At 48.9% G+C, this 12509-nt stretch overlaps 1 protein-coding gene across 4 annotated transcripts in view; it reads right to left on the reverse strand.

The window, feature by feature from the left end:
- The window catches only part of LOC140477513 (clavesin-1-like), a 121399-nt gene extending 113874 nt beyond the window's left edge, over window positions 1–7525 (reverse strand). For 3 of the 4 annotated variants that reach the window (XM_072571577.1, XM_072571574.1, XM_072571576.1), the window contains exons 1-2: window positions 7347–7525; window positions 1513–2100 (exon numbers count right to left, since the gene is read on the reverse strand). In XM_072571577.1, coding sequence (XP_072427678.1) covers window positions 1513–1901 — 389 coding nt within the window. In that variant the 5' untranslated portion in view covers window positions 1902–2100; window positions 7347–7525. The remainder of the gene's footprint in view (window positions 1–1512; window positions 2101–7346) is intronic. The other variant, XM_072571575.1, reaches the window with a different exon arrangement.
- Between the last annotated feature and the right edge of the window lie 4984 nt (window positions 7526–12509).

Here is a 12509-nt window from a genome sequence, read left to right on the forward strand (position 1 = left end):
ATCTTCTCCTGTCTTCAGTTGCTTAGACCTTATGTCTGCATCCTTCGCCCCTTTAGCTAGTCTCACAATTTCACCTGTCATCCACGGTTCCCTAATCTTGTCATTTCTATCCCTCATTTTCACAGGAACATACATCTCCTTAACTGTCATCAATCTCACTTTAAAAGCCTCCCACATATCGAATGTGGATTTCCCTTCAAACAGCTGCTCCCAATCTACATTCCCCAGCTTCTGCCGAAGTTTGGTACAGTTGGCCTTCCCCCAGTTTGGCACCCTTCCTTTAGGGCCACTCTCGTCTTTGTCCATGAGTATTCTAAAACTTATGGAATTGTGATCACTATTCCCAAAGTAATTCCATATTAAACTTCAGCCACCTGGCCGGGCTTATTCCCCAACACCAGGTCCAATATGGCCCCTTCCTGAGTTGGATTATTTACATACTGCTCGAGAAACTCCTCTTGGATGCTCCTTACAAATTCTGCTCCATCCAGACCATGAACACAGTGAATCCCAGACAATGTTGGGAAAACTGAAATCTCCCATCACCACCACCCTGTTGCTCCTACATCTTTCTGTCATCTCTCTATATATTTGTACCTCTATCTCACGCTTGCTGTTGGGAGGCCTGTAGTACAGCCCCAACATTGTTACTGAACCATTCCTATTCCTGAGCTCTGCCCTTATTGCCTCACTGCTGGAGTCCTCCATAGAGCTCTCCTTCAGCACAGCTAGGATATCCTCTCTGACCAGTAATGCAACACCTCCACCCCTTTTACCTCCCTCTCTATCCCGCCTGAAGCATCCATATCCTTAGTTGCCAATCATGCCCTTCCCTCAATCAAGTCTCAGTAATAGCAATAACATCATACTCCCAGGTACGGATCCAAGCCCTAACTTCATCCGCCTTTCCTATTATACTTCTTCCATTAAAACAAATGCACCTCTGACCACCAGACCCTCTGTGTTCATCTGTCACTTCCTGTCTACTCTTCCCCCTTAGTAGTGCTGACTTCATTATCTAGTTCCTTACAGGAGAGTCCCTGTCATTCCTCTTTATATCTGTCAGCCAGGGCTCCCTGATTGGCCCCAGGTTAACAGGCCAATCAGGGATCCCATACCTAATGAGATCCATTTGGCCCTTTTCCCAGTCACTACAGTAGTTTAAACTGATGGCACAACCTCAATGGGCCGAAGAGCCGCTTCTGTACAGTGGGATTCTGCGGCTCTCTGGATGGATGGGCAAAAAGCAGTTACATCAGCTTGACCTGTGATGTGTAATGTGTAAATGTTAAGGTGCTAATAAAGTTAGAGATCCTTCAAAATAATATTGAAAGCAATACTGAGGTTGGGCTCTGTGAACCCACACAGTAATAGCTGTCATTCTCACTCCACTGCTTGACTGTGTCTGGGCGATAAAGCCCTAGTAGCAAGATGGTTTATTTAGCAGGTTTAACCCATTGTGTGCGATCAAAGATCAAAGAAGGAGAGAACTAGCAATATTTTCACATTTACCTGCTCTGGTCCCAGTTGGCAGCAAACAGCGCGAGAATTTTCCTACCACAGTGATCTGGCTGTGACAGCACTCCCGGGAAGCCGTCTCTCAGAGCCCGCTTGATGCCAGGGTCGTCAGGCTTGAAGTTTTTGAACATGTCCAGGTTTTGCTGCCGATACTGGAAATACTGAGCGAGTAGTTTGAAGGCCTCGAAATGGTTAAACTTCCTCGCTCTGAGAAAGCGCAGGATGAAGGCATCGTCCGTCCGCAGGAAGCCGATGTCCGGCCTCGTTATGATCAGGTCTCTGACACGCTGGATATCCTGCTGCAAGGCTTCGTGGTTCTCATTCAGTTCCAAGCGAGATTTCTCGATGATTTCAGCACTGAGGCCGGATTGCAGATGGGTCATTTTGGCAACAGCACCTCGAGCAGTGAGGCTTCTCTCCGGATCTGTGGCAGTCCCTTCAGCAATATTCAGACTTCACCATCACAGAGAGTGAGCCCAGTCCCCATGATCCAATTCCCCAGTGTGGTACCAGCTCCCTCAACATCGCCTTCCATCTTCCATCCAAAACCTGTTGCTCAAGACAAGCCACATGACTGACTTTCTGAAACATAGATGTGTGTAAAAGAGAGAGGTCCATGAGCCAAAGTGTCCACCTTGACCTGGTCCCCCACCCTGTCACTGCCCCAATCTACCAACGGGAGAAAGTGAGGACTGCAGATGCTGGAGATCAGAGCTGAAAATATGTTGCTGGAAAAGCGCAGCAGGTCAGGCAGCATCCAAGGAGCAGGAGAATCGACGTTTCGAACATGAGCCCTTCTTCAGGAATGAGGAAGGTGTGTCCAGCAGGCTAAGGTAAAAGGTAGGGAGGAGGGACTTGGGGGAGGGGCATTGGAAATGCAATAGGTGGAGGGAGGTCAAGGTGAGGGTGATAGGCCGGAGAGGCCACTCCACCAAATCCCGACTCCTGCCCACCTGTGGGGTAACATGTCTGAGCAACTTCATTACAAATTATCCCATTTACTCCATCTCACTGCCTCCACTCAGCTACACGATAATATGAACCTCAGGAAAAACGCTGCAAGCGCTGATCAGGAATGGCGAGCCTGTTGGAGAACTGTCCTTTCCTGTCGCTTCTGCTGAAGGGTTTAAGTGAAAAATGATCATTCTGGATCAATGCCTTGGGAGAGGGCTGACCTTGGGCTGTACCCCTAAAGGGCCCTGCTGGTTTCGGTTCAATACAGACATGCTGCAGGACAATGCCTCTCCAAACCTCTCACAGAGAGCAAAAAAAAACATGAAATTAGGGTCTGGGAAACTAAACCAGGCCCCTGGAATTCCGTGAGCAAATCCCAGACTCCAGTTTGTTCACTCACCCGAACTCGAATTAAAAACCTAGTGCTAAACAGCGTTCCCTGATTTAAAACAAAACCCTCCAATCTCGTGGAATAAAAATTGTGATCTGCTTCTTAAAACAGCCCAGCCCGGGTTTTGTGTCTGCTGTCTGGGCTTTTCTGGGAATTATTCCGTTTAGCCAGGTGGTTGTACAGTTTTTTTTTAGGGTTTTGTAGCATCTTCCCATCTGGAGAATTGAATCCTGAGTCTCAGGGGATCAATGTTGGCTCAAACCTTTGTGTTTGCTGCAAAATTAGAGCGTGTGTGTGGGGGATGGGTGTGTGTGTGTGTGTGGGGGGGGATGGGTGTGTGTGTGTGTGTGTGGGGGGGATGGGTGTGTGTGTGGGGGATGCGTGTGCGTGGGGGTGTGTGTGGGTGTGTGTGTGGGGGATGCGTGTGCGTGGGGGTGTGTGTGGGTGTGTGTGTGGGGGATGCGTGTGCGTGGGGGTGTGTGTGGGTGTGTGTGTGGGGGGGATGGGTGTGTGTGTGGGGGTGTGTGTGAGTGTGTGTGGGGGTGGGGTGTGTGTGGGAGGGTGAGTGGGGGGGATGGGTGTGTGGGTGTGTGTGTGTGGGTGTGTGAGTGGGGGGGATGGGTGTGTGTGGGGGGGGTTGGGTGTGTGTGTGAGGGGGTGTGTGTGTGTGCGGTGGGTGTGTGTGTGGGGTGTGTGTGAGTGTGGGTGTGGGTGGGGTGTGTGTTTGGGAGGGTGAGTGGGTGTGTGAATGGGGGGGATGGGTGTGAGTGTGTGTGGGTGTGTGAGTGGGGGGGGGATGGGTGGGCGTGGGGGGGTGTGGGTGTGTGTGTGTGGGTGGGGTGTGTGAGTGGGGGGGGATGGGTGTGTGTGTGTGTGGGTGTGTGAGTGGGGGGGATGAGTGTGTGTGGGGTGTGTGTGGGTGTGTGTGGGTGAGTGTGTGTGTGAGTGTGTGTGTGTGAGTGTGTGTGTGGGTGTGTGTGTGTGAGTGCGTGTGTGAATGTGTGTGAGTGTGTGTGTGGGTGTGTGTGTGTGGGTGTGTGTGAGTGTGTGTGGGTGAGTGTGTGTGGGTGTGTGTGAGTGTGTGTGGGTGTGTGGGTGTGTGTGTGGGTGTGTGTGGGTTTATGTGTGGGTGTGTGTGAGATGTGAGTGTGAGAGTGGGTGTGTGTGTGTGGGTGTGAGTAAGTGTGTGTGTGTGAGTGTATGTGAGTGAGTGTGGGTGTGTGTGTGTGGGTGTGTGTGAGTGTGAGTATGTGAGTGTGAATGTGTGTGTGAGTGTGTGGGTGTGTGAGTGTGTGTGTGTGGGTGTGAGTGAGTGTGTGTGGGTGTGTGTGAGTGAGTGTGTGTGTGGGTGTGAGTGAGTGTGGGTGTGTGTGTGAGTGTGAGTGTGTGCGTGAGTGTGTGTGTGGGTGCATGGGTGTGTGTGAGTGTGTTTGTTGATGTGTGTGGGTGTGTGGGTGTGTGTGTGTGAGTGTGTGTGTGTGAGTGTGTGTGTGGGTGTGAGTGAGTGTGTGTGGGTGTGTGTGAGTGACTGTGTGTGTGGGTGTGAGTGAGTGTGGGTGTGTGAGTGTGTGTGTGGGTGTGTGGGTGTGTGTGGGTGTGTGGGTATCTGTGGGTGTGTGGGTGTGTGGGTGTGTGTGTGAATGTGTGCGTGTGTGAGAGAGAGAGGTTGTGGGTGTGTGTGTGAGTGGTTGTGTGTGGGTGTGTGTGAGTGTGTGAGAGAGACTGGTTGTGGGTGTGTGTGTGTGATTGTGTGAGTGGTTGTGTGTGGGTGTGTGTGTGTGGGTGTGAGTGAGTGTGGGTGTGTGTGGGTGTGTGTGAGTGTGTGTGTATGAGTGTATGTGTGTATGGATGTGTGTGAGTGAGTGTGTGTGTGGGTGTGTGTGTGTGTGAGTGTGTGTGAGTGTGTGGGTGAGTGTGAATGTGTGTGGGTGTGTGTGAGGGTGTGTGTGAGGGTGTGTGTGTGTGTGGGTGTGAGTGAGTGTGTGTATGTGGGGGTGTGTGTAGGTGTGTGAGTGAATGTGTATGTGTAGGTGTGAGTGAGTGTGGGTGTGTGTGAGTGTGAGTGTGTGATTGTGTGAGTGTTAATATGTGTGTGTGAGTGCGTGGGTGTGTGGGTGTGTGAGTGTGTGAGTGTGTGTGTGTGGGTGTGAGTGAGTGTGTGTGGGAGTGTGTGTGTGGGTGCATGGGTGTGTGTGAGTGTGTTTGTGGGTGTGTGTGAGTGAGTGTGTGTGTGGGTGTGAGTGAGTGTGTGGATGTGTGTGAGTGAGTGTGTGTGGGTGAGTGTGTGTGGGTGTGTGGGTGTGTGTGTGGGTGAGTGTGTGTGTGGGTGTGTGTGGGTGTGTGTGTGAATGTGTGTGTGTGAGTGGTTGTGGGTGTGTGTGTGAGTAGTTGTGTGTGGGTGGGTGTGGGTGGGTGGGTGTGTGTGAGAGTGGTTGTGTGTGGGTGTGGGTGTGTGTGTGTGGTTGTGAGTGTGTGTGAGTGGGTGTGGGTGTGTGTTGGTGGGTGTGTGTGAGTGGTTGTGAGTGGGTGTGAGTGGGTGTGGGTGTGTGTGAGTGGGTGTGGGTGTGTGTGGGTGTGTGAGTGGTTGTGAGTGTGTGTGAGTGGGGGTGGGTGTGTGAGTGGGTGTGGGTGTGGGTGTGTGTGGGTGGGTGTGTGTGGGTGTGTGTGGGTGGGTGTGTGTGAGTGGTTGTGTGTATGTGAGTGGGTGTGGGTGTGTGTGAGGGTGGGTGTGTGTGTGTGTGAGAGTGGGTGTGGGTGTGTGTGGGTGTGTGTGTGAGTGGTTGTGTGTGTGTGGGTGGGTGTGTGTGGGTGTGTGAGTGGTTGTGTGTGGGTGTGTGAGTGGTTGTGTGTGTGTGTGGGTGGGTGTGTGTGTGTGTGAGTGGTTGTGTGTGTGTGGGTGTGTGTGTGAGTGGTTGTGTGTGTGTGGGTGGGTGTGTGTGTGTGAGTGGTTGTGTGTGTGTGGGTGTGTGTGTGCGGGTGTGTGAGTGGTTGTGTGTGTGTGTGGGTTTGTGAGTGGTTGTGTGTGGGTGTGTGCGGGTGTGTGAGTGGTTGTGTGTGTGTGTGTGTGTGTGGGTGGGTTTGTGTGGGTTTGTGAGTGGTTGTGTGTGTGTGTGTGTGTGGGTGGGTGTGTGTGGGTTTGTGAGTGGTTGTGTGTGTGTGGGTGGTTGTGTGTGTGTGGGTGGGTGTGTGTGTGTGGGTGGGTGTGTGTGGGTGTGTGTGTGTGTGAGTGTGTGTGTGGGTGTGAGTGAGTGTGTGGGTGTGTGTGAGTGAGTGTGTGTGTGGGTGAGTGTGTGTGTGTGGGTGAGTGTGTGTGTGGGTGTGTGTGAGTGGTTGTGGGTGTGTGTGTGTGGGTGTGTGTGTGGGTGGTTGTGTGGGTTTGTGAGTGGTTGTGTGTGGGTGTGTGTGGGTGTGTGTGTGTGAGTGGTTGTGTGTGTGTGTGAGTGTGTGTGGGTGTGTGTGGGTTTGTGAGTGGTTGTGTGTGGGTGTGTGTGGGTGTGTGTGTGTGAGTGGTTGTGTGTGTGTGTGAGTGTGTGTGGGTGTGTGTGGGTTTGTGAGTGGTTGTGTGTGGGTGTGTGTGGGTGTGTGTGTGTGAGTGGTTGTGTGTGTGTGTGAGTGGTTGTGTGTGTGTGTGTGTAATTGGGCTCTATCTGATGTATAAGGCCATCTCCGAGCCCCGATCCTGAGATCCCAGAATATTACATTTCAGCAGAATCCTGCACATTGTCAGCTGGAAGCTGCCAATAAATCAGATCAAACCCCAGGAACCGCTTTAACACGTCTCCATCAGAAGGTTTCCGCTCTCCTTGTCATTCTCTCACCGACGTGCGTTTATTTAATCCTGAATTCTGACACCTAACAATAAATGAAACAATGGATATTGTCTTCGGGAAAAAAAACCCTAGGTGCGGGGATTGCTGCAAATGATCCCTGCAACGTTGGTGATCCTGTTGAGACAGCAGGAAAAATGCTACTGGGGAGCTGGTCAGTGGCTGAGCCAGCGACAGAGACACACACACAGAGAGACAGAGAGAGAGAGACAGAGACAGAGAGAGAGAGACAGAGAGAGAGAGAGAGAGACAGAGAGAGACAGAGAGAGAGAGACAGAGAGAGAGAGAGACAGAGAGACACACAGAGAGAGAGACAGAGAGAGACAGAGAGAGAGAGAGAGACACACAGAGAGAGAGAGAGAGAGACATACAGAGAGAGACAGAGGAGAGACAGAGAGAGAGACAGAGAGACAGATAGAGAGACAGAGAGAGAGAGAGAGAGAGAGACAGAGACAGAGAGAGAGACACAGAGAGAGAGACAGAGACAGAGAGACACAGAGAGAGACAGAGACACACAGAGAGACAGAGAGACAGAGACAGAGAGAGAGAGAGAGAGCCAGGTCCAGTGCAGGGACCCAGCTGAGGAGCAGCCATTGAGGGGGAGACCTGGATGAAGGTGCAGTGAATGCTATCGCCTTTAGGAAAGAGAACCTCACCTCGCTTGGAGGGTGTTAATTTTTGTCTCTCTGGTTTAACTTCTCCCCTTCTGTAAATGTTGCCTCCTCAGCAGGATAGTGGAATGAAGCGTTGTCAAGGAGCGATTTCTTCAGAGGAATCACTTACCCCATCCCCGGCGCTGGGCGTGTGTGTCTGCTGTACACCGGGATACAGCCACTGGGTCCTACCACCCTCCCACACTAAATCAATCACTGACAGAATGGCCTCCCACTGGCACAGCTCTCGCTCTGCTCTCCCGTCAGTAAAGAGTTTACATTTTCGTTTTTGTTTAAATAAGGATGGACTCTCTTTCACTTCTGCCTCGTGTAACTGAATGCATTAGCTTTAACATTGATTGGGCCCCTATTCTGATGTGCACCCCCACACACACATTCTAGAGCAGATGGGTTTGAAGCTAGCGCCAAAGTTAGAGACACTACCACAGCAACACCCGACCCTTGACCACATCACTTACACCAACTGAGAATTGAGCCCACTTCCCCAGGTGATAGGCAGGAATACTGACTGATGTACCAACAGGGAACACAGTAACTATGGTACCTATGAATTCCTGTACACATAGTTATTTTCCACATTTTGTAAACAATAGTGTAAATTAAGTTTAGCCAATTTTTTGAGCTTTGAGCTGCATTGCTGCCTTTATCTCAGCTTTATCGAATTAATTGTTCCTGATGGTTGCATACACTGTTACCTAATACATCTCTAATGGGGTAGAAGTGACCTGTATAAGAAGGAAAGATTGCACCTAAATGGGAAGGGGACTAATATACTGGGGGAGATTAATTAGAGCTGCTCGGGTGGAGAGATAGTGAGGAAAGAGATTGACTGCTGCAGTTGGGAAAAGGAACCAGTCAAACAGACAGGCCAGGCAGGAATAAAGCAAAGCACAAGGTAGGATTGACAAAGTAAACTGCATTTATTTCAATGCAAGAGGCCAAACAGGGATGGCAGCTGGAAATGTGGGACTGGGATATCATAACAATTACAGAGACATGGCTCAGGGATGGACAGGACTGGCAGCTTAATGTTCCAGGATATAGATAATACAGGAAGAATGGGGGTGGATGGGCAAGGGAAAAGGAGGAGTGTTTTTAATTAGGGATAACATTAGAACATAGAACATTACAGCGCAGTACAGGCCCTTCGGCCCTCAATGTTGCACCGACCTGTCATACCAATCTGAAGCCCATCTAACCTACACTATTCCATGTACATCCATATGCTTGTCCAATGACGACTTAAATGCACTTAAAGTTGGCGAATCTACTACCGTTGCAGACAAAGCATTCCATACCCTTACTACTCTCTGAGTAAAGAAACTACCTCTGACATCTGTCTTATACCTATCTCCCCTCACTTTAAACTTGTGTCCCCTCGTGTTTGCCGTCCCCATACTTGGAAAAAAGGCTCTTCCTGTCCACCCTATCTAACCCTCTGATTATCTTGTATGTCTCTATTAAGTCACCCTTCTTCTCTCTAACGAGAACAGCCTCAAGGCTCTCAGTCTTTCCTTGTAAGACCTTCCCTCCATACTAGGCAACATCCTGATAAATCTCCTCTGCACCCTTTCCAAAGCTTCCACATCCTTCTTATAATGCGGTGACCGGAACTGTACATAATACTCCAAGTGTGGTCGTACCAGAGCTTTGTACAACTGCAGCATAACCTCCTGGTTCCAGAACTCAATCCCTTGATTAATAAAGGCCTAAACACTGTATGCCTTTTTAACAACCCTGTCAATCTGGGTGGCAACTTTCAGAGATCTGTACCTGGACACTGAGATCTCTCTGCTCATCTGCACTCCCAAGAATCCTACTATTAGCTCAGTACTTTGCATTCCAATTACTCCGGCCAAAGTGCATCACCTCACACTTGTCCACATTAAACTCCATTTGCCACCTCTCAGCCCAGCTCTGCATCCTATCTAGGTCACTCTGCAACTTACTACATCCTTTGTCACTATCCACAACTCCACCGACCTTAGTGCTGTCTGCAAATTTATTAACCCACCCTTCTAAGCCCTCATCCAGGTCATTTATAAAAATGACAAACAGCAGTGGACCCAACACCGACCCTTGCGGTACGCCGCTAGTAACTGGACACCAAGACTAACATGTTCCATCAACTATAACCCTCTGTTTTCTTTCAGCGAGCCAATTACTGATCCAAACTGCTATAACTCCCATAATCCCATTCCTCCACATTTTGTACAATGCCCTACTGTGGGGAACCTTATCGAATGCCTTGCTGAAATCCATATACACCACATCAACCGGTTTACTCTCATCTACCTGTTTGGTCACTTTGTCAAAAAACTCAATAAGATTCGTTAGGCACGACCTACCCTTCACAAAACCGTGCTGACTGTCCCTGATCAGATTATTCTTTTCTAGATGGTTATAAATCCTATCTCTTATAACCTTTTCAAACACTTTACCAACAACCGAAGTGAGATTCACTTGTCTTTAATTACCAGGGTTGTCTCTACTACCATTTTTGAACAAGGGAACCTCGTTTGCTATCCTCCAGTCTTCAGACACTATTCCTGTAGATAATGATTTGAAGATCAATACCAAAGGCTCGGCAATCTCTTCCCTTGCTTCCCAGAGGATCCTAGGATAGATCCCATCCGGCCCAGGGGACTTGTCAATATCACACTCTGCAGTATTTCTAATACCTCTTCCTTGTGAACCTCAATCTCTTCTAGTCTAGATGCAAGTATCTCTGTATCTTCCTCGCCAACATTTTCATTTTCTATAGTGAACACTGTCAAAAAATATTTATTTAGTGCTTCCCCTATCTCGTCTGACTCCACACACAACTTCCCACTATTATCCTTGATTGGCCCTAATTTAACTCTAGTCATTCTTTTATTCCTGACATACCTATGGAAAGCCTTAGGGTTAACCCTGATCCTATCCACCAACAACTTCTCATGTCCCCTCCTGGCTCTTCTGAGCTCTCTTTTTAGGTCTTTCCTGACTTCCTTGTAACCCTCAAGCGCCCTAACTGAGTTTTCACATTTTGCCCTAACATGAGCCTTCTTCTTTTTCTTGACCAGGGATTCCACTTCCTTAGTAAACCATGGCTCACGCGTTCTATATCTTCCTCCCTGCCTGACAGGTACATACTCATCCAGGACACACAGGAGCTTTTCCTTGAATAAGCTCCACATTTTTAATGTGCTCATCCCCTGCAGTTCCCTTCCCCATTCTACGCTTCCTAACTCTTTCCTAATTGCATCATAATTTCCCTTCCCCCAGCTGGAACTCTTGCTCTGTGGAGTACACCTATCCCTTTCCATCACTAAAGTAAACCTGACAGAATTGTGATCGCTGTCTCCAAAGTGCTCACCTACTTCCAAATCTAACACCTGGCCAGGCTCGTTACCCAGTACTAAATCTAAAGTGGCTTCGCCCCTTGTTGGCCTGTCTACATACTGTGTCAGGAAGCCCTCCTGCACACACTGGATAAAAGCTGACCCATCTATATTACTTGTACTGTAGTAATCCCAGTCAATATTTGGATAGTTGAAGTCCCCCATGGCAACTAACCTGTCTGTCTCACTCCTATCGAGAATCATCTTTGCTATCCTTTCCTCTACATCTCTGGGACTATTCGGAGGCCTATAGAAAACTCCCAGCATGGTGACTTCTCCTTTCCTGTTTCTAACCTCAGCCCATACCACCTCAATTAACGAGTTCCCAAACATTCTTTCTACAGCTGTAACATTGTCCCTGATCAACAATGCCACACCTCCCCCTCTTTTATCATCTTCTCTGTTCTTCCTGAAACATTTGAATCCTGGAACCTGCAACAGCCAATCCTGTCCCTGCTCTATCCATGTCTCCGTAATGGCCACAACATCGAAGTCCCAGGTATCAATCCACGCTGCCAGTTCACCCAATTTATTTCAGATGCTCCTCATGTTGAAGTACACACACCTCAAACCAAGTTCTCGCTTGCCAGTATCAGATACTTGATTTGGGAACTCCCTACTCTCATCCTCTTCTGTACCTGTCCTACAATCTTGGTTCCCATCTCCCTGCTGTATTAGTTTAAATCCACCTTAATAGCTTTAGCGAATTTCAACCCACCCCCCCCCCCCCTCCCCACCACCCCCCTCCCTCCCCCCTCAGGATATTGGTACCCCTCTGGTTTAGATGACGACCATCCTGCTTGTAGAGGTCCCACCTACCCCAGAAAGAGCTCCAATTATCCAAAAACCCCGAAACCCTCTCTCCTGCACCATCCCTGTAGCCACGTGTTCAACTCCTTTCTCTCCCTATTCCTCACCTCACTAGCACATGGCATGGGCAGCAAACTGGAGAAAACAACTCTGTTTGTCCTAGCTCAGGGAGGGACAGGACTGGCAGCTGAACATTTCAGGATATAGATAATACAGGAGGGATGGGGGGGGGGGCAAGGGAAAAGGCAATTAGGGATAGCATTACAGCTATACTTAGGGAGGATATTCCTGGGAATTCAACCGAGGAAGTTACTTGAGTGGAACTGAGAAATAAGAAAAGGATGATCACCTTATTGGGATCAAATAGAGGGAAATTGAGAAACAAATTTGTAAGGAGATCTCAGTAAAATTGTGATGGTAGGGCATTTTAACTTTCCAAACATGGACTGGGACTGCCATAGTATTAAGGACTTGGATGGAGAGGAATTTATTAAGCGCGTACAAGAAATGTTTCTGATTCAATATACTCAAGAAAGTGCAAAACTTGACCTTCTCTTGGGAAATAAGGCAGGGCAGGTGACTGAGGTGTCAGTGGGGGAGCACTTTGGGGCCAGCGACCATAATTCTATTAGTTTTAAAGTAGTGATGGAAAAGGATAGACCAGATCTAAAAGTTGAAGTTCCAAATTGGAGAAAGGCCAATTTTGTCGGTATTAGGCAAGAACTTTCAAAAGTTGTTTGGGGGCAGATGTACGCAGGTAAAGAGACGGCTGGAAAATGGGAAGCCTTCAGAAATGAGATAATAAGAATCCAGAGAAAGTATATTCCTGTCAGGGTGAAAGGGAAGGCTGGTAAGTGTAGGGAATGTTGGATGAGGGTTTGGTTAAGAAAAAGAAGGAAGCATATGTCAGGTATAGACAGGATAGATTGAGTGAAGAGTATAAAGGCATTCG

Source organism: Chiloscyllium punctatum, chromosome 5, assembly GCF_047496795.1.
Source record: "Chiloscyllium punctatum isolate Juve2018m chromosome 5, sChiPun1.3, whole genome shotgun sequence".
Classification (NCBI taxonomy): domain Eukaryota; kingdom Metazoa; phylum Chordata; class Chondrichthyes; order Orectolobiformes; family Hemiscylliidae; genus Chiloscyllium; species Chiloscyllium punctatum.